This window comes from Bos grunniens, chromosome 21, assembly GCF_055505025.1.
Source record: "Bos grunniens cultivar Pamir isolate PY7600 chromosome 21, Bosgru_T2T1.0, whole genome shotgun sequence".
Taxonomy (NCBI): domain Eukaryota; kingdom Metazoa; phylum Chordata; class Mammalia; order Artiodactyla; family Bovidae; genus Bos; species Bos grunniens.
The window spans coordinates 30246314-30271704 of NC_141185.1; the positions used below are offsets into that span (position 1 = coordinate 30246314).

Genomic DNA, 25391 nt, shown 5'->3' on the forward strand with positions numbered 1-25391 from the left:
TATGAGAAAAAAAGAGCACCATATGGAGTCCCTCTGGATATATCCCTGCAGATAGACCCTGCAGTGGGGCTTGGTTTCCCCAGTTGGTGATGTGTGAGAGCTCCCATAACCTGCATTTCTGTCTTTTTTTTTTCACGACTCTTATCTGTTTGCCGCTTCTGTTATTTCCTGGTATTTGTACAAGTTACTGTAATGCTTTTAGTTTCCTTCTTATCAGCTAACATTTGGCCCAGGTTCAGCATTTTGAAGTGTGGGGGGCAGAAGGAAATGTACAGGTCAGGGGTTACAAGTAACTTGGTCTCCCGGATTCAGAATGATGCATATCATGCTGGCCTTGAGATACAGGTAAATTAAGGATGTTTATAATAGAGGAAGAGCATCTTTTAAAAACTGGTTTCAGAAAGTTTAAGCATAATCCAAAATACAGGACATCTTGCCAAGAAACAATGTATTTGAAACTAGTTTCATAATGAAATCATAGAAGAAGTAGACTGTTTGAATGACTGTTGTATGGTGTTCCTTGATGATAAAGAGAAAGCAGAGGTACTTAATAATTATTTTACTTGGATTTTTTTTTTTTTAATCAAGAAGAAAGAGCTTCAAGTTCTAGAGGTAGAACAAAACTGGCTAACAGGAATTTGATGTCTTAAATGATGTGGAAATAGTTAGCCCTTTGGTAACAAAGATGTTTTGTCTTGAGTCCAAGATTTACCACACAAGGGATTTTGGAAAATCACTAATCATCTTTACAAAAAATTGAAGAGTTCAAAGTGATTAAAGATAATTTTCCAGAGGGGTAATAGAAGAATTTATAAATTACCAATTAATTATTGTAGTCTCAATTTTTAGCAGAATTTCAAAAACAACTTGTGAACCTGTGAGCACTTAGAAAAGTAGCAGTGATTAATAGAAGGTGGTGCACTGTCCAGAATCCAAGAGGAAATCATACCATACCAAGTTAATTAGACAAGGAGTCCATTAGACTGAAATGGTTCAAGTGCCTTAGTCGCCTATATAAACAAACCCAAACTTAAGCCTGTAATGCCTCAAGGTTAAGAAATCAAAACCTAAGGACAACCAATCGTAAAGCGCAAACAGGACTTTCCCAAATAAGGCAGCAGTTTATAGCCAATGGCGTAATTCCACTATAAAAGTCTTGTCTTCCCTATAAAAATCTTGCCCCTAGCTCCTGTCAGTGAACATCTCCTCACCACTTCTTGATTTACATTGTCCTGTTTCAATGGATTTTTGCTTCAGTTTCTTTATCTTTCAACAGTTGACACCTCTTTTCAAACAGTTATTTGATTGGGGATGCAGGGAATTTTGTGTATGTTGTGAGTCTGGATTGTTTTACAAAATTTCTTTTGCTATTCTTACAAAGTAGGTGGAAAAGTGTGGACTTCCTGGGAATGGTTAGCTTAGTTCTTAGTTGTGAAATTAACCCATCAAGGACTGTTGTTGAATGGATCAGTGTGTCTTCCTGTGGGAGGTTCCTCGTTTGTTGCCAGATGCCTTCTTGGTTTTGCCCTATTCACAAGGTTATCAGCGACTTGGGTAGACTCAAGGCCTGTTTGTCAAGTCAGTTTATCTGAAGTCCTGGAATGAGTGGTAAAGAGAGGGAGGTAAGAGCACAGTCAGGAGTCAGATGCAGTCTGAATGCTGATTCCAAGGCATGTTACTTTTGTGATTTTGTACGTCTGTTTCCTTATCTTTAAAATAACAAACAGTTTTCTGTGTTACAGACAGTAGGCACTCATCAAATACTAATTTACCTCTTGCTTAAAAGAATAAAGGTACCTATTAAAAGCTACTCAAAAGTTGTTTAATAATAACTATTATTAATAATTATATAATAATAACTATAGGGTTGTATTATGTATAAATATAAAATAGATATAACTTTATTGAAATTGATCACACTTATACAAATATAAATATGTGTATGAAAGAGAAAAAGAGAAATTCTGAAGGTTTGCTTAGCTTCAGATAACAGTATAATAATGCTGACAAAAACAGGGCTGATTCCAGTCTGCATTAATAGTGACATGGTGGAGGTGTGACGTACCATGTTGAGCTTGCTCACTTTATTTTGGAAATAACATTGACAAAATGATTTCAGTCCAGTGATGGTTCTTGAAACCACGTTGGTTGAAAAACAGCTGAAAAAATGGAGTATGTTTAACCTGAGGATTAGAAGATAGAATCCTCTCTCTCCCTCTCTCTCTCTATATATATGTATGTATGTGTGTGTATGTATATATATATACACACATACGTATGTGTGTATATATATATATCTGTCTCAATCTGCATGAGGTTGAGAGCTTGAAGATATTTTGCATGGCTCAAAAATGCACATGGGCCAGGTGTGGGACTAGTCACAAAAAATAATTACAATATCCTTACTATTACTCAGATTATGGATTTTCTCTCATTGAAGTTTGGGTTCACTGTTGCTGAGGTTTTCAAGCTGGATGAGCATTCCACAGAGATGAATTTGGTAGTATTATTGTATAGGTTTAAGGATGCTCTTGGAGTTGGAGAAAGTGAACAGGTTGCACGGGAAATCTGGGCAGGTTTTCTGTTGAAGGCAGAAATGATTGAGGAGAGTCTTATAACATGAAAATCAGGATTTAGGGGTAAGGGTTGGGAACTATAATTAGCAATAATATAAAATTGTCTACAAATAACTTTTGAAAACTTAATCATGACATGGAATACAAACCATTCCTTTTTGGACAGTGTATTTTAAATAAAACCTGATTCACTTGGAAGAAGGAACAAATTCCTAACCTTAAGTAGAATTTCTTCCTCAGAACAGCCAGAGAATGATTAGTTAATTTTCAAGTCCAGTGCATTGAGTGATACCAAAGTGTCCCCTAAGAATAAGGAGTATGTTGAATAAATACTTAGGCATATTTCTTCCTTTCCCCCCAAATCTATGATCTAAATTCCTCATTTAAAAGAATCACATTGTTTGGCCCCTAAAATGTTATCTAAAAATCTGTGAGAAGCCATGAGTTATGTTTACTGACTACATTTTCCCCAACTACATTTTTAAAAGTTATTAAAAAAAAACAAAAAAACAAAACTCTGTGGGAATACTCCTGCTGAGGTTGAGGAGAGAAAATTCAGACCTGCTGTCGTAGTTTATCTGGAAAACATGGCACTGGTGATCATATATTCTATCAGGACTGTTCAGCATCGGTGAAACTCATGGACAATATCCATGAAAGCAAAGCCACAGCTGAGGAGGTATTTATCATACCTGTAAGAATGATATCTATAAGATTAAATGAAGCTGAAATTATATTGAGTAAGTCTCATCCTGTGGTATCCTGCGCATATTTCTGCTCCTTGTTGTAGGATGTATTGTGTCACAGTTTTTGGCTGATTGAGAAGGCTATCAAAGAGAACCAAAAATCAGGACAATAGCTGAATTCAGAGCACAGTGAACAGTGGGGCAGCAGAGAGTGTTTGCAGAAAGGGGCTGTATGGTAAGAACTGATCTGACACTTGTGCACTCAAAGGAAAATACATGGTCACTGGTTTTACCGAACCTGGGATTTAAGTTGGTGTTAAACCTTCTTCCTCTTCACCTCCTTCTCCCTCTGCTTCTCTGCCACCTCCAATTCTGCCTCCTCCTCCTTCTCCTCCTCCTCCTTGTTTGTGCTTCTCTTCTTCCCTCTTCTTATTACTCCTCTTTCCTCTTCTTTTTAAATAGCTTCATTATGAAATATGACATGTGATCAAGAGAGTATATAAGGCTGGAAGTATGGTTTAAAGGATTATTGTAAACATAAATCCTGGCAGTCATCACCAGGTCAGGAAAAAGAACATTACCAGCTTTCCTGTGTGTCCCATCCCAATTATAATCCCCTCCAGTTCCCCAGTTCTTTTCCTTTCTCTTTAGAATTTTGCCACTCACTATGTGTGCATATTGGAGAAGGAAATGGCAACCCACTCCAGTGTTTTTGCCTGGAGAATCCCAGGGATGGGGGAGCCTGGTGGGCTGCCGTCTCTGGGGTTGCACAGAGTCGGACACGACTGAAGTGACTTAGCAGCAGCAGCAGCATGTGTGCATATCTAAACAATATTATTTGATCATACTTGGTTTTGACTTTTATGTAAGTATAATCATACTATAGGAACTTTAGTGATTTGTGCTTTTTTAATTTACTATAATAATCTATGGTTATTGATGAGGTTGAGCACCTTTTCATGTATTTATTCACTATTTGGATTTCCTCTTTTGTGAAGTATCTGTATAGATCTTATATAGGACTGTGTATATTCTAGATTCTAGTCCTTTATCTATTATGTATATTACAATTTTTTCTTCCATTCAGTGGCTTGTCTTTGTTTTTCTTGACATCTTTTGATCAACAGACTGAGAAGGCAATGGCACCCCACTCCATTACTCTTGCCTGGAAAATCCCATGGATGGAGGAGCCTGGTAGGCTGCAGTCCATGGGGTCGCGAAGAGTCGGACATGACTGAGCGACTTCACTTTCACTTTTCACTTTCATGCATTGGAGAAGGACATGGCAACCCACTCCAGTGTTCTTGCCTGGAGAATCCCAGGGACAGGGGAGCCTATTGGGCTGCCGTCTCTGGGGTTGCACAGAGTCAGACATGACTGAAGTGACTTAGCAGCAGTTAGCAGTTTGATCAGCAGAAGTACTTTAGTTGAATATGGTTATGTTTACTTGTGACATCTTCCTCCAGAGAGAATCTGTATTTGCTTCTACCTTCTGGAGGCACTTTGAGTCTGGTACCACCAAGTTCAAGGCTTGAGCTTCTTTGGATGACTGTCATAATGCTGATCACAGCTGCAAATCTATTCTATTTCACCTGTACTCTTGAATTAGGGTTCCATAGGGAATCTATTTTTTCTTCTTCCAGTGTGGTCTCCTATTAGAAGCCTCACCCTGTGTCACCTTGGGACTTCAAACACCTGCTAGTGAACCCATTAAGAGAAAATTCAGATCTATAGGCATTTTGAAATTTGCATTCAAGGAAAGTTGTGTTTCCATGCTAGCTTATCTCTCTGGGTTCTTGTTTTTCCTTCAATAATTATCAGATTGTTCTGCTAATTCCTTATTATCTTGTCACCTGTTTGATGATTTTAAAATGATTTATTAAACAAAAATGACCAGCATTTTTAAGAATTTTTTTTTTCTTTTTTTGCTGGTGGAGGGAGATTGGTTTGAAAACCTACTTCGTCATTATTGCGCACTGGCACTTCTCTAGTGGTTCTTTATCAAGGGTGTATACCTGCCTCAAATAGCATGCATTCTTAGTCATTCAGTTGTGTCTGACTCTTTGCAACCCTGGACTGTAGCCCACCAGGCTCCGCTGTCCATGGGACTCTTTCCAGGCAAAAATCCTGGAGTGTGTTGCCGTTTCCTCCTCCAGACCATCTTCCTGACTCAACAGTTGAACCTGCGTCTCCTGCATCTTCAACATTGCAGGCAGGTTCTTTACCACTGAGCCACCAGGGAAGCCCTGATCCAAATAGTAACTTTCTTTAACCCCCAACATACCCATGCTTGGGTCCCACCACAGAGATTCTGATTCAGTATGTCTGTGGGATGGCATGTCTAATTTTGAAAGTCTTCCTGGGTGATTCTTTTCTGTAGAATGATTGAAGTATCATTGTAAAACAAAATCAGTCTATCTGTCTACCTGTTGACAAAGAAACTATACAGGCTATCCTAACTTATACATTTAAAGGAGATTGAAATCAACAATATTATTGGAGGGCAGGGGTAATTCAGGTTTCCTGGATTGCTTTGGGATCCAGAGTGAGCCAAAACTCAGCAGACAGTATGTTCTAACTAGAGCAGGAGCTGCTGCAGCCAGTTCTCTACTCTGTACATACTCTTAAGCAGGAAGAATAGCAGGGAGAAGGGAAGTTTTGGCTGCTGGGTTCCCAGTCCATTGATTTTTTTTTTTTTTTTTTTTGTGGCTCCTCCCATGAGGTACAAACCAAATCACCAGTCCCTTAAACACCTATAGAAGCTCCTGGTGCACCACCCACAGCTACAGGATCTATGTTTCCTGTCTTTGAAGCTTCTGCCTTTTATTCTCCAATCCTTCTTCCACCCAAACCAGAAACTTAACAACAATCAAACCCCTCCATCCTGCTTGTTACTGATCATAATTTACTTTTGATATATTTCAGTATAGTCAGTAATACATGTGTGTGCTCAAGTTATCTTCCCCTGTACACATGGTTGGTTATATAAGATGAACCCTAAGGGGAGTCTGCCATCTAAAGTGGTCACTAAGAACACTTCAGATACTGCTTGATAAGTATGAGCCACAAAATTAATGAATGAAATGAATGTTAGAAGTAATTCTCCATTAGTGAGATGAATGTGGTCTGTTAGGAGTTATATAGATATCTCCATCCTTTGCATGGAGAGAGTATAAGAATCTTGCAAGTGAAACAGCTAACATCTGCAGAATAAACCCCTGAATTGAGAATTCAGTGTTTTCACTCAGAGGAGCATTCTGCTTCCTGATATGACTAGATTAGCTGATCCTCCGGGAATGGTGAGTCTCCATGCAGAGTGGTGATTGGAGTGCCTAAAAAGTCAAACAGGGGAGTTTAAGAGTCAAAGCAACAGGTGGCATGGTGGTGTTATGTCTGTCTGCTAATGCTTGTTTGAACTTGCAGTCAGGTTCATTGCAAAAAGGTCTTGCTGATTATTCTAGGATACATCTAACGTTTATCAAAAGAACTAGACTGTTGTGATGGGCCCAGTGGTATAAATCAGTTTGTAGCACTGGTTCTTCCCCCCATCTCCATGTAGGAAGCTCTTTATTTTGGGGAACCCATTTCTTTGCTTACAAGAGAAGGAGCAGAACTCCTTTCTGTTTTATATTGGAAGGTTCCTTTTATTTGTTGTATCCTGTATCCCGTTTTTTTCATTTGTTAGATCACTGGCTAACATAATGATAGCAGTGATAGCTTCAGCCTACATCAGTTCAGTCGCTCAGTTGTGTCCAACTCTCTGCAACCCCATGGACTGCAGCATGCCAACCTTCCCTCTCCATCACCAACTCCTGGAGCTTCCTCAAACTCAGGTCCATTGATTGAGTTGGTGATGCCATCCAGCCATCTCATCCTCTGTTGTCTCCTCCTCCTGCCTTCAATCTTTCCCAGCACGAGGGTCTTTTCCAGCAAGTCAGCTCTTCGCATCAGGTGGCCAAAGTAGTGGAGTTTCAGCTTCAGCATCAGTCCTTCCAATGAATATTTAGGACTGCTTTCCTTTAGGATGGACTGGTTGGATCTCCTTGCAGTCCAAGGGACTCTCAAGAGTCTTCCACAACACCACAGTTCAAAACCATCAATTCTTTGGCGCTCAGCTTTCTTCACAGTCCAACTCTCACATCCATACATGACCACTGGAAAAACCATAGCTTTGACTAGAGGGACCTTTATCCTCAGGTTAGACAACAGGGAGAGAACACAGCCCCCCCATCAACAGAAAATTGGATTAAAGATTTACTGAGCATGACCCTGCCCATCAGAACAAGACCCAGTTTCCCCTTCAGTTCAGTCTCTCCCATCAGGAAGCTTCCATAAGCCTCTTATCCTTATCCATCAGAGGGCAGACAGAATGAAAACCACAATCACAGAAAACTAATCAGCCTACATAGCACAGGCAAATAGACATAATGATCAAGTCAAGCATGAGAACTCCCTGTCCTGGTCTGGAACTATGAGACTAGAGGCAGAAGTTTCACCTGTCTCATCAGATTTTGGGAGCATTCCCGTTTCTAGAGGAATGATGCAGACGTGTGTTTTATGAGTGGTCTTAATTATCTATTCAGTCATCCCCACAACAGTATGAGAAATGTGTTCTTATTCCCATTTTGTGCATAAGGAGTCCAATGGTCAGGCAGTCCTCAGTAACCTGATAAATTTGAGCAGTGAGCCCAGGACTTTAAAATGCTTCTGACTTTGATGCTCTATTGTGTTGCTTCCACACTCAAAAGCAGGTCTGGCTCAGTCTCTGTGGAGTCTCCTGGTGCGCACAAGGTTTTGTTTGAGCCCTCTGAGTGTCTCAGCTGGGTATTGGGTTTGATTCTAATTGTGATTTTGTCCCTCCTACCGTCTTGCTGCGGCTTCTTCTTTGCCCTTGGACGTGGGGTATATTTTTTTTGGTGGGTTCCAGCATTCTCCTGTCAACAGTTGTTCAGCAGCGAGTTGTAATTTTGGAGTTCCCACGGGAGAAGATGAGGGCATGTCCTTTTACTCCACCATCTTAAATGTCATCAGTCATGGTGGAGAGTTCTGACAAAATGTGGTCCACTGGAGAAAGGAATGCCAAACCACTTCTGCGTTCTTGCCTTGAGAACTCCATGAACACTATGAAAAGGCAAAAGGATAGGACACTGAAAGAGAAACTCCCAGGTCAGTAGGTGCTCAATAAACTACAGGAGATCAGTGGAGAAATAACTCCAGAAAGAATGAAGAGATGGAGCCAAAGCAAAAACAGCACCCAGGATGTGACTGTTGATGAAAGTAAAGTCCAATGTTGTGTAGAACAGTATTGCATAGGAACCTGGAATGTTAAGTCCATGCTGCTGCTGCTAAGTCCCTTCAGTCGTGTCTGACTCTGTGTGACCCCATAGACAGCAGCCCATCAGGCTCTTCTGTCCCCAGGAATCTCCAGGCAAGAATAATGGAGTGGGTTGCCTTTCCCTCTCCAACGCATGCATGCATGCTAAGTCGGTTCAGTCGTGTCCGACTCTGTGCAACCCTATGGGCAGCAGCCCACCAGGCTCCTCTGTCCACAGTATTCTCTAGGCAAGGATACTGGAGTGGGTTGCGATTTCCTTCTCCAGTTAGGTCCATGAATCAAGGTAAATTGGAAGTGGTCCAACAGGAGATGGCAAGAGTGAACATCAACATTTTAGGAATCAGTGAACTAAAATGGACTGGAATGAGTGAATTTAACTCAGATGACCATTATATCTACTACTGTGGGCAAAAATCCCTTAGAAGAAATGGAGTAACCCTCATAGTCAACAAAAGAGTCCAAAATGCAGTACTTGGGTACAATCTCAAAAACGACAGAATGATCTCTGTTTGTTTCCAAGGCAAACCATTCAGTATCACAGTAATCTAAGTCTTATGCCCCAACCAATGATGCTGAAGAAGCTGAAGTTGAATGGTTCTATGAAGACCTACAAGACCTTCTAGAACTAACACCCAAAAAAGATGTCTTTTTCATTATAGGGGACTGGAATGCAAAAGTAGGAAGTCCAGAGATACCTGGAGTAACAGGCAAATTTGGCCTTGGAGCACAGAAGGAAGCAGGGCAAAGGCTAACAGAGTTTTGCCTAGAGAATGCACTGGTCATAGCAAACACCATCTTCCAACAACACAAGAGAAGACTCTACACATGGAGATCACCAGATGATCAATACCAAAATTAGACTGATTATATTCTTTGCAGCCATAGACAGAGAAGCTATATACAGTCAACAAAAACAAGACTGGGAGCTGACTGTGGCTCAGATCATGAACTCCTTATTGCCAAATTCAGACTTAAATTGAAGAAAGTAGGGAAAACCACTAGACGATTCAGATATGACCTATATCAAATCCCTTACAGTTATACAGTGGAAGTGACAAATAGATTCAAGAGATTAGATCTAATAGACAGAGTGCCTGAAGAACTATGGATGGAGGTTTGTGACGGTGTATAGGAGGCAGTGATCAAGATCATCCCCAAGAAAAAGAAATGCAAAAAGGCAAAATGGCTGTCTGAGGAGGCCTTACAAAACGCTGAGAAAAGAAGAGAAGCTAAAGGCAAAGAAAAAAAGGAAATATATACCCATTTGAATGTAGAGTTCCAAAGAATAGCAAGGAGAGGTAAGAAAGCCTTCTTCAGTGATCAAAGAAATAGAGGAAAACATACAATGGGAAAGACTAGAGATTTCTCCAAGAAAATTAGAGACACCAAAGGAACATTTCATGCAAAGATGGGCACGAGAAAGGACAGAAACAATATGGACCTAACAGAAGCAGAAAATATTAAGAAGAGGTGGCAAGAATACACAGAAGAACTGTACAAAAAAGATCTTCATGACCCAGATAACCACGATGGTGTGAGTGGGATCACTCACCTAGAGCCAGACACCCTGGAATGCAAAGTCAAGTGGCCTTCGGCAGTGTTACTGGAAAAAAAATCTAGTGGAGGTGATGAAATTCCAGTTGAGCTATTTCAAATCCTAAAAGATGATGCTGTGAAAGTGCTGCACTCAATATGCCAGCAATTTTGGGGAACTCAGCAGTGGCCACAGGACTGGAAAAGAAGGTCAGTTTTCATTTCAATCTTAAAGAATGGCATTGCCAAAGAATGCTCAAACTATTACGCAATTGCACTCATCTCAAACGCTAGCAAAGTAATGCTCAAAATTCTCCAAGCCAGGCTTCAACAGTAGGTGAACTGTGAACTTCCAGATGTTCAAGCTGGTTTTAGAAAAGGCAGAAGAACCAGAGATCAAATTGCCAACATCCATTGGATCATCAAAAAAGCAAAAGACTTCCAGAAAAACATCTACTTCTGCTTTATTGACTACACCAAAGTCTTTGACTGTGTGGATCACAACAAACTGGAAAATTCTTAAAGAGCTGGTAATACCAAACCACCTTAGCTATCTCCTGAGAAATCTGTATGCAGGTCAAGAAGCAACAATAAGAACTGGACATGGAACAGCAGACTGGTTTCAGATTGGGAAAGGAATGTGTCAAGGCTGTATATTGTCACTCTGTTTATTTAACTTATTTGCAGAGTACATCATGGGAAATGTTGGGCGGGATGAAGCATAAGCTGGAATCAAGATTGCCGGGAGAAATATCAATAACCTCAGGTATGCAGATGACAGCACCTTTATGACAGAAAGTGAAGAACTAAAGAGCCTCTTGATGAAAGTGAAAGAGGAGAGTGAAAAAGTTGGGTTAAAACTCAACATTCAGAAAACTAAGATCATGGCATCTAGTCCCATCACTTCATGGCAAATAGATGGGGAAGCAATGGAAATAGTGAGAAACTTTATTTTGGGGGGCTCCAAAATCACTGCAGAAGGTGACTGCAGCTGTGAAATTAAAAGACGCTTGCTTCTTGGAAGAAAAGCTATGACCAACTTTGACAGCATATTTTAAAGCAGAGGCATTACTATGCCAACAAAGGCTCATCTAGTCAAAACTATGGTTTTTCCAGTAGTCGTGTATGGATACAGAGAAGGCAATGGCAACCCACTCCAGTACTCTTGCCTGGAAAATCTCATGGATGGAAGAGCCTGGTAGCCTGCATTCCATGGGGTTGCTAAGAGTCGGACATGACTGAGTGACTTCACTTTCCCTTTTCACTTTCATTCTTTTGAGAAGGGAATGGCAACCCACTCCAGTTTTCTTGCCGGGAGAATCCCAGGGACAGGGGAGCCTGGTGGGCTGCCGTCTATGGGTTCGCACAGAGTCGGACACAACTGAAGCGACTTAGCAGCAGCAGCAGCATGTATGGATGTAGAGTTGGAGTATAACAAAAGCTGAGCACTGAAGAATTGATGGTTTTGAACTGTGGTGTTGTGGAAGCCTCTTGAGTGTCCCTTGGACAGGAAGGAGATCCAACCAGTCCATCGTAAAGGAAATCGGTCCTGAATATTCATTGGAAGGACTGATGCTGAAGTTGAAGCTCTAGTACTTTCACCACCTGATGAGAAGAACTGACTCTTTGGAAAAGACCCTGATGCTGGGAAAGATTGATGGTGGGAAGAGAAGGGGATGACAGAGGATGAGATTGTTGGATGTCATCACTGACTTGATGGACATGAGTTTGAGTAAGCTCTGGGAGTTGGTGATAGACCGGAAGCCTGGCGAGCTGCAGTCCATTTTGCAGTCATTGGGGTCTGAGTAACTGAACTGAACTGTGTCGCTTCCAGTAATGACTGATGTTTATTATGATGGCTTCAAGTAATGTTCAAAATTTAAGTTACATTCAACAAAATATCCTTTGGAGGTGAGGAAGCATGTTCTGTATGTTAGAAATATTTCAGTACTGGTTGCTTGAAATTAAAAGTAGAACCTTAGGAAGTCTAGCCAACCAAGATATACCTAGGACCACCAAGTCTACATGCACTTTGTTAGGATGAACTTTTATTGTGTAACTGGATAAATACAAGCTACCAGTTGTTAGGGTAGATATCTGTGTTACAAAGAATCTAGAAAGGCTGAAGAACAAAGTGGAGTGACTTACCCTGTAGGGCCGCTAGAATGGAGCTACAAGGTGGTCATCAACAAGTAATTCACTTGTATGCGTTTTAACTAGCATGCTTAGTGTTGGTTAAGGTGAGAAGATTCCAGATCGTGAGGCTTAAGTGCACCTTTATAGTGATTTTGGGATCCAGAAGCTGTTCTATTCACCACTGTTGTGAGCAGGAGTCCATGGTGTGTGGTCTCTCATTGGCAACTCGGCAACTCTGCAAACTGGAATACAGAACAGTTTCTCCACTATGAAGAAAGAGGGCATTGGGGGTTGTCTGAGTGGAATGCTGCCTATTAAAAGGAAAATAAGAGAGCTATTGAAAACCGCTATCATACAAAAATAGTAAACAATGATTCTTGACCATTAACTGGACACAACAGTCTCTTATTGAATAACATTGGGGAGGTCTATATTTCTAAAGCCTTTGCATGTGTTTAGTCAAGGGTCTGTTCAGCCAGATTATTTTAACTTTTGACCATTACCCTGAATTTGAAAAAGCTGAAATTAATTTTTGTAAATAGAAAATATTTTGCCAGTGATTAATATGTAGTGTCTTTGTCACAGAGAAAATATATGTACAGAACTTGTCTGCATGAGTGCCTCTGTGAGAGTTTTCACCTAGTGAATTTTGCCATAATGTTTCAGCTTTTCATTTACACAAGGTTGGCACCTAACTGCAGACAATACCAGTTTCTAACACTGTGCCTGTGGCTCTTATGATGTTTTCTGTGTCCTTGGTGGGTTCTCATATTTCTTGCATTAAAATACAATGTTATACATTTTAATAGAAGCCCTCTCTTTTGTGCTTATTCTGAGTATCACTAAATTGCTCAACCTTCAGACTGCTGACAAAATGCAGAGGGCTAGGATTGCAGTTTCTTCCTCATGTGAAGTGGCTTCTGGAATGTTTATATTTTTAAATTTGTGTTAGGCCAGTGTTTAAAGTTACCTAAAGTGTGACAATGCTTACCACATTTTAGCAATGTGACCTGTTTTGTAATTAGCGTCCTTTCCAGGGCCCTGTACTTTTCACACACCAAGTGATTCACGTGTTCTTTCCGATGAATTCCATGTGCACTTGGATAGTCCCAGCTACTACTCTCCTTTTTCATTTTTTTTCCTCTTCTTTTGCTTGCTTCCTGATAGCATGGAATCATCTCACTAGCATCTTCCACACTCACTGCCTTTGCATATAATCTCGATATTGGATGCTCACAAAACCCAGCCCATGGAGCCCACAGAACCCAGCATGTTTCCATCAGTCTCCTTAGACTAGAGACCCCTGTGATGGTTAAGACCAAAAGACCACATAATACTAATGAACACCAACTGTAAAATTTTGAGATGTTTTTCCTCTGGAACCCAGCTTTATTCTTATTTATGAAAGTTTATAAGTTGACAGTTTGTAAGAGTAGTATTTAAGATGTATTTCTACTGGAAGTGAATGTGCTTTTATCAAAGGAATATGATTACAGTATGGAAAATAATTGTGTGACAAGAAGATCCTTTTCTTCAAGAGCAATAGACCAAGTTTCCAAAATTAGAAAGTTTTCCATCTGAAGAGGGAGGCTTTTACTTAGTCCCAACTCTGGATGTCATAGGGTGGGCCTCATATCAAGATCTTCCAATTTTTGAAATCAGAAATGATGCAAAACCTCCCAATTTTTAAATATTGGTCAAAAAAACATGTGGACTACACCCAACACCTTGGTGGAATTGACCTCTTGTGCTCTAAAGTTCAGTTGAAGAATTTCTTTGCAGATACAAGTGAGTACTGATATTGCAATTAAACTTTTCCAGTTATGTATCAGTATTTGCTAACTATCAGCCATCTGTGGAAAAAGGAGTAAAGTAAGCCCTGTGACCCGTGGTTGCCTCGGGTCCCTCAGGGAGAGAACAGGCTTTTGTTAACAAGACGAGCCTGAGGTCTGTGACCTCCTGCTGAACTGCCAGCCTTCTCTGAAAGTTTTACTTCCATGGCTTTCTGGTCTCACTGTATTTTATTACTATTTTATATTTTGGCCACTTTTGCATGTACTACAGGATCTTAGAATCCCCAACCAGGGATCGATCCCCTGCCCCCTGAAGTGGATACTCTTTGTCTTAACCACTGCACCACCAGGAAGTCCCCTTGCTGGTCTCACTGTATTTTTTATCATTATTAGTTTATGTTTTTGCCACCTCTACAAGGGCTGCAGGATCTTAGTATCTGCAACCAGGGATCGATCCTGTGCCCCCTGCAGTGGAAGCACTGTGTCTTAACCACTGGACTGCCAGGGAAGTCCCCTTGCTGGTCTCACTGGAGCCACCCTGAAGTCCAACCTTGCACAGCTGCAAAGGTTTGGTTCACTCTTGCTGATGCTAATGATTCTCTTTCCACTTTCTGTGGATATCATTTCCCTCTTCTTCCACATTGTTCATTCTGCTCATCGAAGGATCTTCTGTTTTCTCTTTATCCTTTTCATGCTTTCTTCCCCACCCCCACCCCCACGTTGGTAAGAAGAGATTTTTATTTATCCCGCAGGAAACTATAATTTTGGCCGAAAATTACTAGCTTCTGAGCAGTGCAGTCAGAAAGACAGGCACACCCAGGAAGCAAAGCTTGCATCCTGGCTTTTCGTACTTCCAAGAACAGTTATTCGTCTTCTCCCTTAATTCTTCCTCCTGTGTTCACAGTTTCGGAGACGATCAACGTGATCTACCTGGTGGGTCAACCCTCAGACGTGGCAGTCCTCCTGTGTTCACAGTTTCGGAGATGATCAACGTGATCTACCTGGTGGGACAACCCTCAGATGTGGCAGTTGTCCTGCCCCTGCCTTTTCCCTAGGCACACTGCACCCTCCTGATCAGAGCTGCGTCCCTTCACTGTGTTTTCACTGCTCTGCCCTTGGATGGCTGTGAGCAATTGCAGTTTGGATCCCAGCCGCTGTAGCTCTCACTCTTCTATAGCAGTCCATGGGATACCTTACTTAGGATGACATATGTTTCTGTTGGAAAAAAACTAAACTCTTATGCACTCACACTGAAACAAAATGGGCTTATTGTAATAATCAAGGACTTCTCCCTGCTTACCTTTCCTGCCATTTTCCTGAAGTATGATTTGTAACAGCCATACATCATTCTCCAGAAACTCTGTGTATTTTCACACGCCCCTCTCTCTTTGCCCAATGATGCCTCATGCCTCAAAACTGAGCTGAGATGACACTTCTGCTTTGTTGTCTTTAGGTGGGCTGGCTCTGCATCTCTGCATGTAGCTTTATCATTGTGTAACTACTGCTTGGTTTGCCAACTCTCTCACTAGACTGTGAGCTCCTTGGAAGCAGGAAATATCTTTCAGCCCGAAATGCTTAGGTTCTAGTGTGATGCTTGTCTGTATGCCCAGGCACTGTATTAGAACTTAAGAATGGTTTTGCCAAATATCAAAATGAATCTGCCACAGGTATACATGTGTTCCCCATCCTGAACCCTCCTACCTCCTCCCTCCCCGTACCATCCCTCTGGGTCATATTTGGCAAAACTAATACAATTATGTAAAGTTTTAAAAATAAAATTAAAAAAAAATACAGAAAGCTGAGCACCAAAAAATAAATAAATAAATAAATAAAATGAAGAACTCAAAAAAAAAAAAAGAATGGTGAAACAGCTAACAGACTTCAGTTATTCAGTCTCTAAGAGTATGGAGTTGTTGCAGTTTGCTAGCAATTGGACATGTTAGCTCTGATGATCTTTATTAAGACTCACGCACAATAGGTTAATTTCAGTTCAGTTCAGTCAGTCAGTCATGTCCAACTCTTTGTGACCCCATGACCGCAGCACGCCAGGACTCCGTCTCCATCACCAACTCCCGGAGTTCACCCAAACTCATGTGCATTGAGTCAGTGATGCCATCCAACCATCTTATCCTCTGTCGTCCCCTTTTCCTCCTGCCCTCAGTCTTTCCCGGCATCAGGGTCTTTTTAAATGAGTCAGTTCTTCGCATCAGGTGGCCAAAGTACTGGAGTTTCAGCTTCAACATCAGTCCTTCCAATGAACTATCAGGACTGATCTCCTTTAGGATGGACTGGTTGGATCTCCTTGCAGTCCAAGGGACTCTCAAGAGTCTTCAACACCACAGTTCAAAAGCATCAATTCTTAGGTGCTCAGCTTTCTTTATATGTTAATTTAGCCTCTATCTTTTTATTATTTTTACTATTTAAACTTGGAGTTATAATTACTTACAGTCTTTTGACTACTAAGATAAACAAATCTAAAATTAAAATCATGAAGTTTATATGATATAAGGATGGTATGGCCTGAATGTTTGTGTCCCTCCAAAATCCATATGCTAAAATCCTAATGCCCAATATGACAGTGTTAGGAGACAAGGCCTTTGGGAGGTGCCTAAGTCATAAGGGTGGAACTCTAATGAGTTAGAGTAGTAGCTGTTATAAAAGAGACCTCACAGAGCTCCCTAACCTCTTCTATCATGTGAGGAAACTGTGAGAAGTCTGTGACATAGAAGAGAGGTGTCACCTGCCTCCCATCATGCTGGCATCCTGATCTCGAACTGTCAGCCTTTAGAACTGTATGAAATAAATTTCTATTGTTCTTAAACCACATGACCTTAATAGACTAGGACAAAAGGACTTTAAAATCAAATCATCTGTTTTACCAGAGAGCATTCAAGTTAAAAGAAGCATTGAAGTTGGGTTTAGCCACTCTGCTCTTTTTGTGAAACTCAACGAACAGCTGACTCAAAGGGCAGTTCCTGATGATGACTCCTGAGTCTTTCAGGTAGTTTCTGAAATACCTTGTCTCCTGTCTGTTGTGGTTTTGCCACTGCACAGGCTCACAGCTTTGCCTGCAGGACCTCAGACTTCCTGACTACATGGTGGTGACTTCAGTCTGCAATGAAGGAAGGACCAGTAGTGTAGTTCCTGAAATGAGTGTTCATTTCCATCAGGGTCAGAATAAAGGACAGACACTAGGCAGTTTTGGTGGAAATTTTGTCTTGCTTTAAAGTAATGTTCTAAAGAACTATCTATACTATTAGTATTAGAGGGCTTTTTAAAAATTTAACCTTGCTTTTTATTCTTGAAAGCATGATTGGTAAGAGATGAACTGCTGTGTGCATATTTTCAAATTCTTTTTTACCTCCCTCCCCAAATCATCAAAATATTGGGTATACCTTTATTACTGAGTAAATTTTGATTTAAAAACAGAAAATCTTTATACATATTACAGGGAAAGAACACTTCAAACAGACTTTGGCAGCATGTGTCATTGTTTCTAAATGTAAAGTTTTTAAACATAGCTTGGTACAACAGTTTGTTACAGTTAAAATTCAGTTTGTGTCACTTTTAGAAATCTAAACATTGTTTCTCTGTCATATGTCTTTGAAATGATATCATATGTTCTGGAAACTCAATAGGGATATTGAGAGTGCCAGAACTTACTAGAGGAAAAAAATACATATGTATAACCACTATAGATATAGATATGACTATATATGAATATCTTTTTCTTTCTTTCTCATTAGGCTTATGAAACTGCAAAGTCACAACTGGGGACTATCTAGGAAAACTGAGTGATAAATATGTATGATAATTGGTAAATTTCTCTTTTGTCTGATGCTGTGACCTGGGCACCGGGATTGTGGTGGTCGGGTGGAGAGCTAGAAAGAGAGCTTGGTTGTCCAGAGTGTAAAAGAAAGCTGAGTTCTGAAAGTGAGATCAAGGCTTCTACTTCAGAGGGCTCTGTTGGGCACAGCCGAGACCAAGCAGAGACTGTGGGCTCAGAATATCACGCTAGAGGCCACAGAGTCAACGGTTGCCCTCAGGCAGCATTTTCAGGGCAGGAGTTTACAGGCCAAAGTATTAGGACCAGAAGTTTAGGAATTGTATGACTGCAAATGTCAGAAACTAAGAAATGTTTCCTTGAGGATCTCTTGACACACTAAACTACACTGACTGGGGATAGATTTGCTTTTATCCAGAACTCAGCCTCACCAGGATTTATCTCTTGTCTTTGTTGGCTCACATTTGGGTCCAACCTATGCGGCGAGTCTCTAAAACCCATCCTCTCCCATTATGATTCCATACTCATATTATGCTGTGAAGCCAGGCAATGAAGAGCTTTGTTTATTCCTCTTCACAGAAAAGTTCTGAGTTTTCTGTCTGGGCCAGTTAAGGTAATACAGCTAATCCCGACTACTCACTGTAGCAAAGATAACATTTTTGCTGATTGGTAGCTTTAAAATACATGGTCTACCTTTAGAGCAGAGGAAGAGTTAATTCTCCAAGGAACAATGTCTGATTTGTAAACTAAGATGAAGTTAATCTATTTCCAGAAAGATAGAGTAGTTGTTCAGTTGCTCAGTCATGTCTGACTCTTTGCAACCCCATGGACTAAAGCACATCAGGCTTCTCTGTCCTTTACTATCTCCCAGAGTTTGCTCAAACTCATGTCCATTGAGTCAATAATGCCATCTAACCATCTCATCCTCTGTCTGGAAGGTATAAAATGCTCAAATTAGTACAAGATACAGTAAAGGGTTGAAATTGATCAGTTAACTATTAAGAACGCATAATCTAGGATGGATGAGTTTATGTTAATTGGACCCAACTTTTAAAGAACACTAGTTCCTGTTCTTGAAAGTTGCTCTAGAAATTGAAAATGAGAAAAAGTTACCAGCTAATTTAAGTAACTCTAAAGGCAATGGCACCCCACTCCAGTACTCTTGCCTGGAAAATCCCACGGGCGGAGGAGCCTGGTAGGCTGCAGTCCATGGGGTAGCGAAGAGTCGGACACGACTGAGTGACTTCACTTTCAGTTTTCACTTTCATGCATTGGAGAAGGAAATGGCATCCCATTCCAGTGTTCTTGCCTGGAGTATCCCAGGGACGGGGGAGCCTGGTGGGCTGCCGTCTATGGGGTCACACAGAGTCGGACACGACTGAAGCGACTTAGCAGCAGTAGCAGCAGTATAATTTTAAACCTAAAGCCCGATGAGCATAACAGGAAAATAAAATCACTATAGGCCTGTTTCTCGTATGAGTATAGATACCGCAATCCACACAAAGTAAAACTTTGGCTAAGCATATCCTGTGGTATAATACAAATAATCCATCATGATCAAGTAAGACTTTATATTGATATTTAAAAATGTGAGAACAGTTCATCATACTGTTAGATCAAAGGAGAAATAAAATCAAATGATCATCTTTATTGATCCCAAGAAAGCATTTGATAAGGTTCTCTATCTGTTTATGAAAAATATATCTTGGGACTAAAGGCTTAGAAGGGTACTTCTTAGTTTGGTAAAGGTTATATATAAAAAACTACAGAAATGATTATATTTTATGGAAAAATTTAGTATATATTTTGGATTGTGTAAAGGTTAATGGTAAAGAACAACACTTAAAGAAATGGAAGTATTGAAACGAGAGTAAAGACACCTTATTTGCAGATGAGATAGCCATCTACCTTACAAAAAAATTAACAGGCAAACTATTAGAAGTATTAAAAGAGTTAACCAAGGTCCTAGATGCAAGATTAATTTTTAGAAATCACTACTATGCTATGAAGAGTAATCACTAAAAATCACAATGTAAAAACAGCAGTACAAAGTAGTAAATATCTGGGGATTAACAACTGAGTTTATACAAGACTTTCATAGGAAATGTTAAATAGAAAGCATAATAGGTGATGTGTATGAAAAGAGATCGTCCATACTCTTGGGATCATATAATTTAATACTATAAACATGTCAAATCTGCCAAAATTAATCGATCTCAATTTCAATTGGATTAAAAATATTAATTTTATTAAAAATATTTAGGGAGAATAGAATTCCAGAAATAACTGAATTAACCTTAAGAAGAGGATAGAAGAGAGATTTGGCCATCAAATATTAAGACATAATAGAAAGTCTTAGTTGAATTTCTTTGAAGGTTTTTTTTTTTTTTTTTTTTTGATACAAGAATAGACAAATAGACTGAAGGAATTGAATGGAGAGCTCAGAAATGAACTGATATATATGGATAAGTTTTTTATGTGGTAAAACATTGTAAATCCTTGGGGAACAAATGGATTGTTTAATAGATGACCTTGGGAAAATTGGCTCACAACATTATAAAAAGAAACCTAATACTTTTTAATACCACGTACAAAAGATGTACCTTTTCCAAGTAGGTGAAAGACCTAAGTATGAAAGCTAGAATTATCAAATGAATTGAACACAATTTAAGAGATTTTAGAGAGAGGGAAGAGGGCCCTCTTAAACAAAATTTCAAAAACAAAACCATAAAATTATAAACTGATGAATTTTTATCATCAGTTATAGGATTTCTGCTCATCAAAGGTTACCATGGACAGCATTAATAAACCTGTAACTAAATGGGGGAAATTATTTAAAATATCTAAAACCCAACAAGGGACCAATATATAGAATACAAGGAGTTTCAAAAAATCAACTAAAGAGGGAAAGAGACACCGATAGAAAAACAGGCAAAGAATATATGAACAGCTAATTTATAGAGGAAGATACCCCGAATGCCCACAACTTCAAATTATTTTTTAATTAGAAACATTGAAGTTGGGTAATGCCAGGTATTGAAGATTTGTATAGTGAGGAAGCCTCAGATACTGCTGGTGAAAATGTAGACTGGTACAACTATCCTAGAGAGCTGCTGCTGCTGCTGCTAAGTCGCTTCAGTCGTGTCTGGCTCTGTGCAACCCCATAGACGGCAGCCCACCAGGCTCCCCCGTTCCTGGGATTCTCCAGGCAAGAACACTGGAGTGGGTTGCCATTTCCTTCTCCAGTGCATGAAAGTGAAAAGTGAAAGTGAAGTTGCTCAGTCGTCTCTGACTCTCAGCAACCCCATGGACTGCAGCCTACCAGGCTCCTCCATCCATGGGATTTTCCAGGCAAGAGTACTGGAGTGGGGTGCCATTGCCTTCTCCATCCTAGAGAGCATCTTCTACTATTCAGTCAAAATAACAAGTATCATAACTCAGCATTTTTGGGTACAGACATCCTCAAAAAATTTCTTGCATTGGTAAATGAGGAGGCCTGAATCAGCATATTTATTACTGTGTTATTTGTAGAGGCAGTGAGTTTGTAGATGTACGGGTGTCATCACCAGAAAAGTGGATAAATAGATTTTAGTGGACATCAGGGAACATTGGCAGCAAGTGGATATTGTGGTTTGATGTGCAATGTGGATACATCTCAAAAGCAAAAAAATAATGAAGTATTTTATATAGTCCTATTTATGTAAATCAAAACATGTGCATATACATACAAACTAAAGATACCCATGAACCACATTATGGTGGCTTTACCTGGGGTGAAAAGAGAAAAGGAAGTTGTTGGTATAAAAGAGAAGGGGAAAAAAGACATATCCCAAGGGAAGCAGGAAATGTAGGTATACTTAAAGACCAAAGAATGAATCCTGTCTGGCCAAAAAAGGCAAGTGTCTACCGGCTCAAGGATGTTCAAGAGATCAGGACACCAAAAGTAGACTCTAATAGAGTATGAGAGAGTACCATGTAAACACCAACCTAAGACACAGAGTGTTGACTTCATTTATAGATACTATCAAATTAGCCACCCAAAGACCTGAGTCCTCCAGACGTGGAGAAAATGGCTGACTATTTAAATTGGAGGAGAAGGTTTAGTAAGCATTTGCAGGATGGATTCTGAAATATCATGGCACAGAAAGCTAGAAATGAATGATGTCATATGTAGAAGAAGTTTCTCCCTAGCTCTATTAAAACTGGTTTCATTGTGATTGTTTCCTTCTTTCTTTTTCTTTCTGCTCTTCCTGCTTCTTTTATATGCCTCCTAGTTTTTTGTATATTGTCATTCACATTTCTTGGCTCTCTGCTTTCACAATCTTTCTTCACAACATCTGTTTGCTTTTTCCGCTTTTTCCCTTTATCTCTGTGTTAAGAAATGACTGTCTTGTTGTTTCTTTTTCTATGTTTTTTCCTCTTCCAAACAGTTGTTCCTCTGTCCCCATTTTTTCTAATAAAAGATGGTTTTTCCTCAGCCTGCAGATCTATCCTGCACACCTCCCACACTCTGTTCCTAACATGACTTTGAGAGGAAAATGGTAGGAGGGAATAAACTGCCAGGTTCCTTAATCTTATTTTCATGCACATATTTTAGCAATAGAAAGTAAAGGTTATGAAAAAACTCAGGAAATCAGAAACATTTATTTCTCCATATATTTATCTTTAACTTTTTTTTAGTACTGTAGGTTGTTCTTTGACGATTTCATAGAAATGAAAAGAATTTAATCACAGTATCAACTAATATCATTTTTTAGCTGTTGACATAAGTTGTTGACACCCTCATGGATCTTCAGAAATGAGGCTCATGTAAGAAATAGTTAACTGATTCCTATTTCTAATTGAGGCAAACATTTCAATAAATGTGGTTATAATAATAAATTTTAAAAATTACCCAGTCCTGGGATGAATGAAAATAAAAAGTCCTTGTGTTTGTAAATCCCCCTCCTCACCCCACCTCCCACCATTATTCTAGCTTTATCTGCATGTTTCTAAGGAAGTTGAAACCTACTTTCACTGATGATATCATGTTTTTCCTATAGAGCTGAACAGCATTCTCTTGGGGAAAACAATTTATTATCTTTTTTTATGATGGAAAAATAGAAAAGTCTCTTTTCTGTCTCAGCCTTTTGGAGTTCAGAGGACGAGGCATGTTATATCATACTCAGTAGTATATTGGTAAATGTTTAACACCCCAATCTTTGGAAAAAAAGTATTGTCAATTTTATGATGTAAAAGGTGTAGCATATAATTTACAAGTAATAAAAGTAAAATACCTTTTATTATAAATTCACATAGCCAATTATATCTCAGAGAATAATTTTGTCTTTTTTTCCGCTTAAACTCTTACATCCTGAAGTGCAACTATGGTTGCAAATGATGAATAAGTATAGTTGTGACATGACTGTTGGTTTATAATTTTTTATCTGAACAAGTAAGATGAAAATGAAACAACAAAGAAGGAGGTCAGAACTTTGCATGTTCATCAGTGACTTGAATGAATTTTTTGCTGAGTTGAATAGTGGTTTTGAATAGTGGAAAAAAATTTCCTCTTTGTAGATGTGTATATATATGCATGTATGTGATGTTCACATGGCAGTGACAGGTGTAGCGAAAGAGGACAAATTCTTACCTCCAGATCTTGAATCATGTTTGCTTACATCCTGTTGGCCAAAGCAAGTTACATGGTCAATCTCAGAGTCAGAGGAAGAAGGCCTAAAAATTACTGGGTAACTGAATGGACATGGATATAAGAAGGGCAGTAGTTGCTAGTCATTTTTATGTACTCATTCTATAGGTGTACTCAGCTCCATCATGAAAAATCCACAGAACAGTAATAAACTATGAAAGTGAAAAGTGAGAGTGTTAGTTGCTCAGTCATGTCCGACTCTTTACAACCCACCAGGCTCCTCTGTCCATGGAATTCTTCAGGCAAGAATGCTGGAGTGGGTTGCCATTCCCTTCTCCAGGGAATCTTCCTGACCCAGGGATCAAACTCAGCTCTCTGATGTTGCAGGCAGATTCTTTACCATTTGAGCCACCAGGGAAGCCCCATTAAACATAATGACATGGAAATGTATTTAGTATGGAGTTTGTAAGTAGCAGTTTCTAAGGTTTCTCCTACTGCTCCACAGTATCAGGTTGAGGGCTGGTATCTCTCTGATTCTCTTTATCCTCTTGGTCCTAAGATAGCTGCCCACAAACAAAATCATGTGTGCACCAAGACCCAGGGAAAAAGATCAGTGACCCCACAGGAGACTGAACCAACACTACCTGCTAATATTGGAGGCTTTCTTATGGAGGTGTGGATCTGCAGTGGCTCACTGCAGAGATGGGGGCACTGACAACAGCAGTCTTGGGAGGTGCCCCTTGGTGTGAGCCCTCTTGGAGGGAGGTTGCTATTAACCCTACCATGGGGGGCCTGTAGACTCCTGGGCTGGGTTGCTTCAGGTGAAACAGCTAATAGGGAGGGACCACAGCCCCACCCATCAGCAGACAATCAGATTAAAGTTTTACTGAGCATAGCCCTGCCCACCAGAGCAAGACCCAGTCTTCCCAGTAGCATTTTCTCCTATCATGAAGCTAACACAAACCTCTTAGCCTGATCTGCTGGTGGGCAGACAAAAGAAACTATAGAGCTATAATCCTGAGGCTGCCAGACTGAAAACCACATCACAGAAAATTAATCAAAGTGAAAAGGCAGAGATTATGTCCCAGATGAAGAGACAAGATAAAATTCTGGAAAAACAACAGAATGAAGTGGAGGTGGGCAACCTTCTAGAAAAAAGAATTCTGAATAATGATAGTGAAGATGATCCACAATCTTGGAAAAAGAATGGAGAAAATGCAATAAATATTTACTAAAGACCTAAAAGAACTAAAAACAAACAAACAAGAAAAGAACAGTACACTAGAAGGAATCAATAGCAGAATAACTGAGGCAGAAGAACAGATAAGTGACCTGGAAGACAAGAATGATGTAAATTACTGTTGTAAAGCAGAATATAGAAAAAAGAATGAAAAAAAAAAAAATGAATACAGCCTAAGAGACATTGGGGACAAGGTTAAACACACCAATATTTGCATTATAGGGTTCCCAGAAGGAGAAGGGAGAGAGAAAGGACCCAAAAAAATATTCAGAGAGATAATAACTGAAAACGTCCCTAACGTGGGAAAGGAAATAGCCAACCGAGTCCAGGAAGTGCAGAGTCCCAGGCAAGATAAACCCAAGGAGGAACATACCGAAGCACATAATAATCAAACTGACAACAATTTAAGACAAAGATGAAATATTAAAAGCTACAAGGGAGAATGACAAATACAAGAAATTCCCATAAGGCGATTGGCTGATTTCTCAACAGAAATTTTCCAAGTCAGAAGGGAATGGCGTGATATATATGTTTTAAGTGATGAAAGGGAAGAACCTGCAACCAAGAACACTCTATCCAGAAAGACTCTTCATTCAGATTTGATGGAGAAACCAAAAGCTTTACATAGAAGCAAAAGTTAAGAGAGTTCAGCACCACCAAAACAGCTTTACAACACTAA

General features: G+C 39.8%; 1 protein-coding gene across 7 annotated transcripts in view; it reads left to right on the plus strand.

The window, feature by feature from the left end:
* PRKD1 (protein kinase D1) overlaps nucleotides 1-25391 on the plus strand; it is a 347749-nt gene that overhangs the window by 138986 nt on the left and 183372 nt on the right. For 2 of the 7 annotated variants that reach the window (XM_086363788.1, XM_086363787.1), the window contains exon 2: nucleotides 14964-15063. The exons of the other annotated variants lie outside the window; for them this stretch is intronic. In XM_086363788.1, coding sequence (XP_086219914.1) covers nucleotides 15043-15063 — 21 coding nt within the window. In that variant the 5' untranslated portion in view covers nucleotides 14964-15042. The remainder of the gene's footprint in view (nucleotides 1-14963; nucleotides 15064-25391) is intronic. 7 annotated transcript variants of the gene reach the window in all.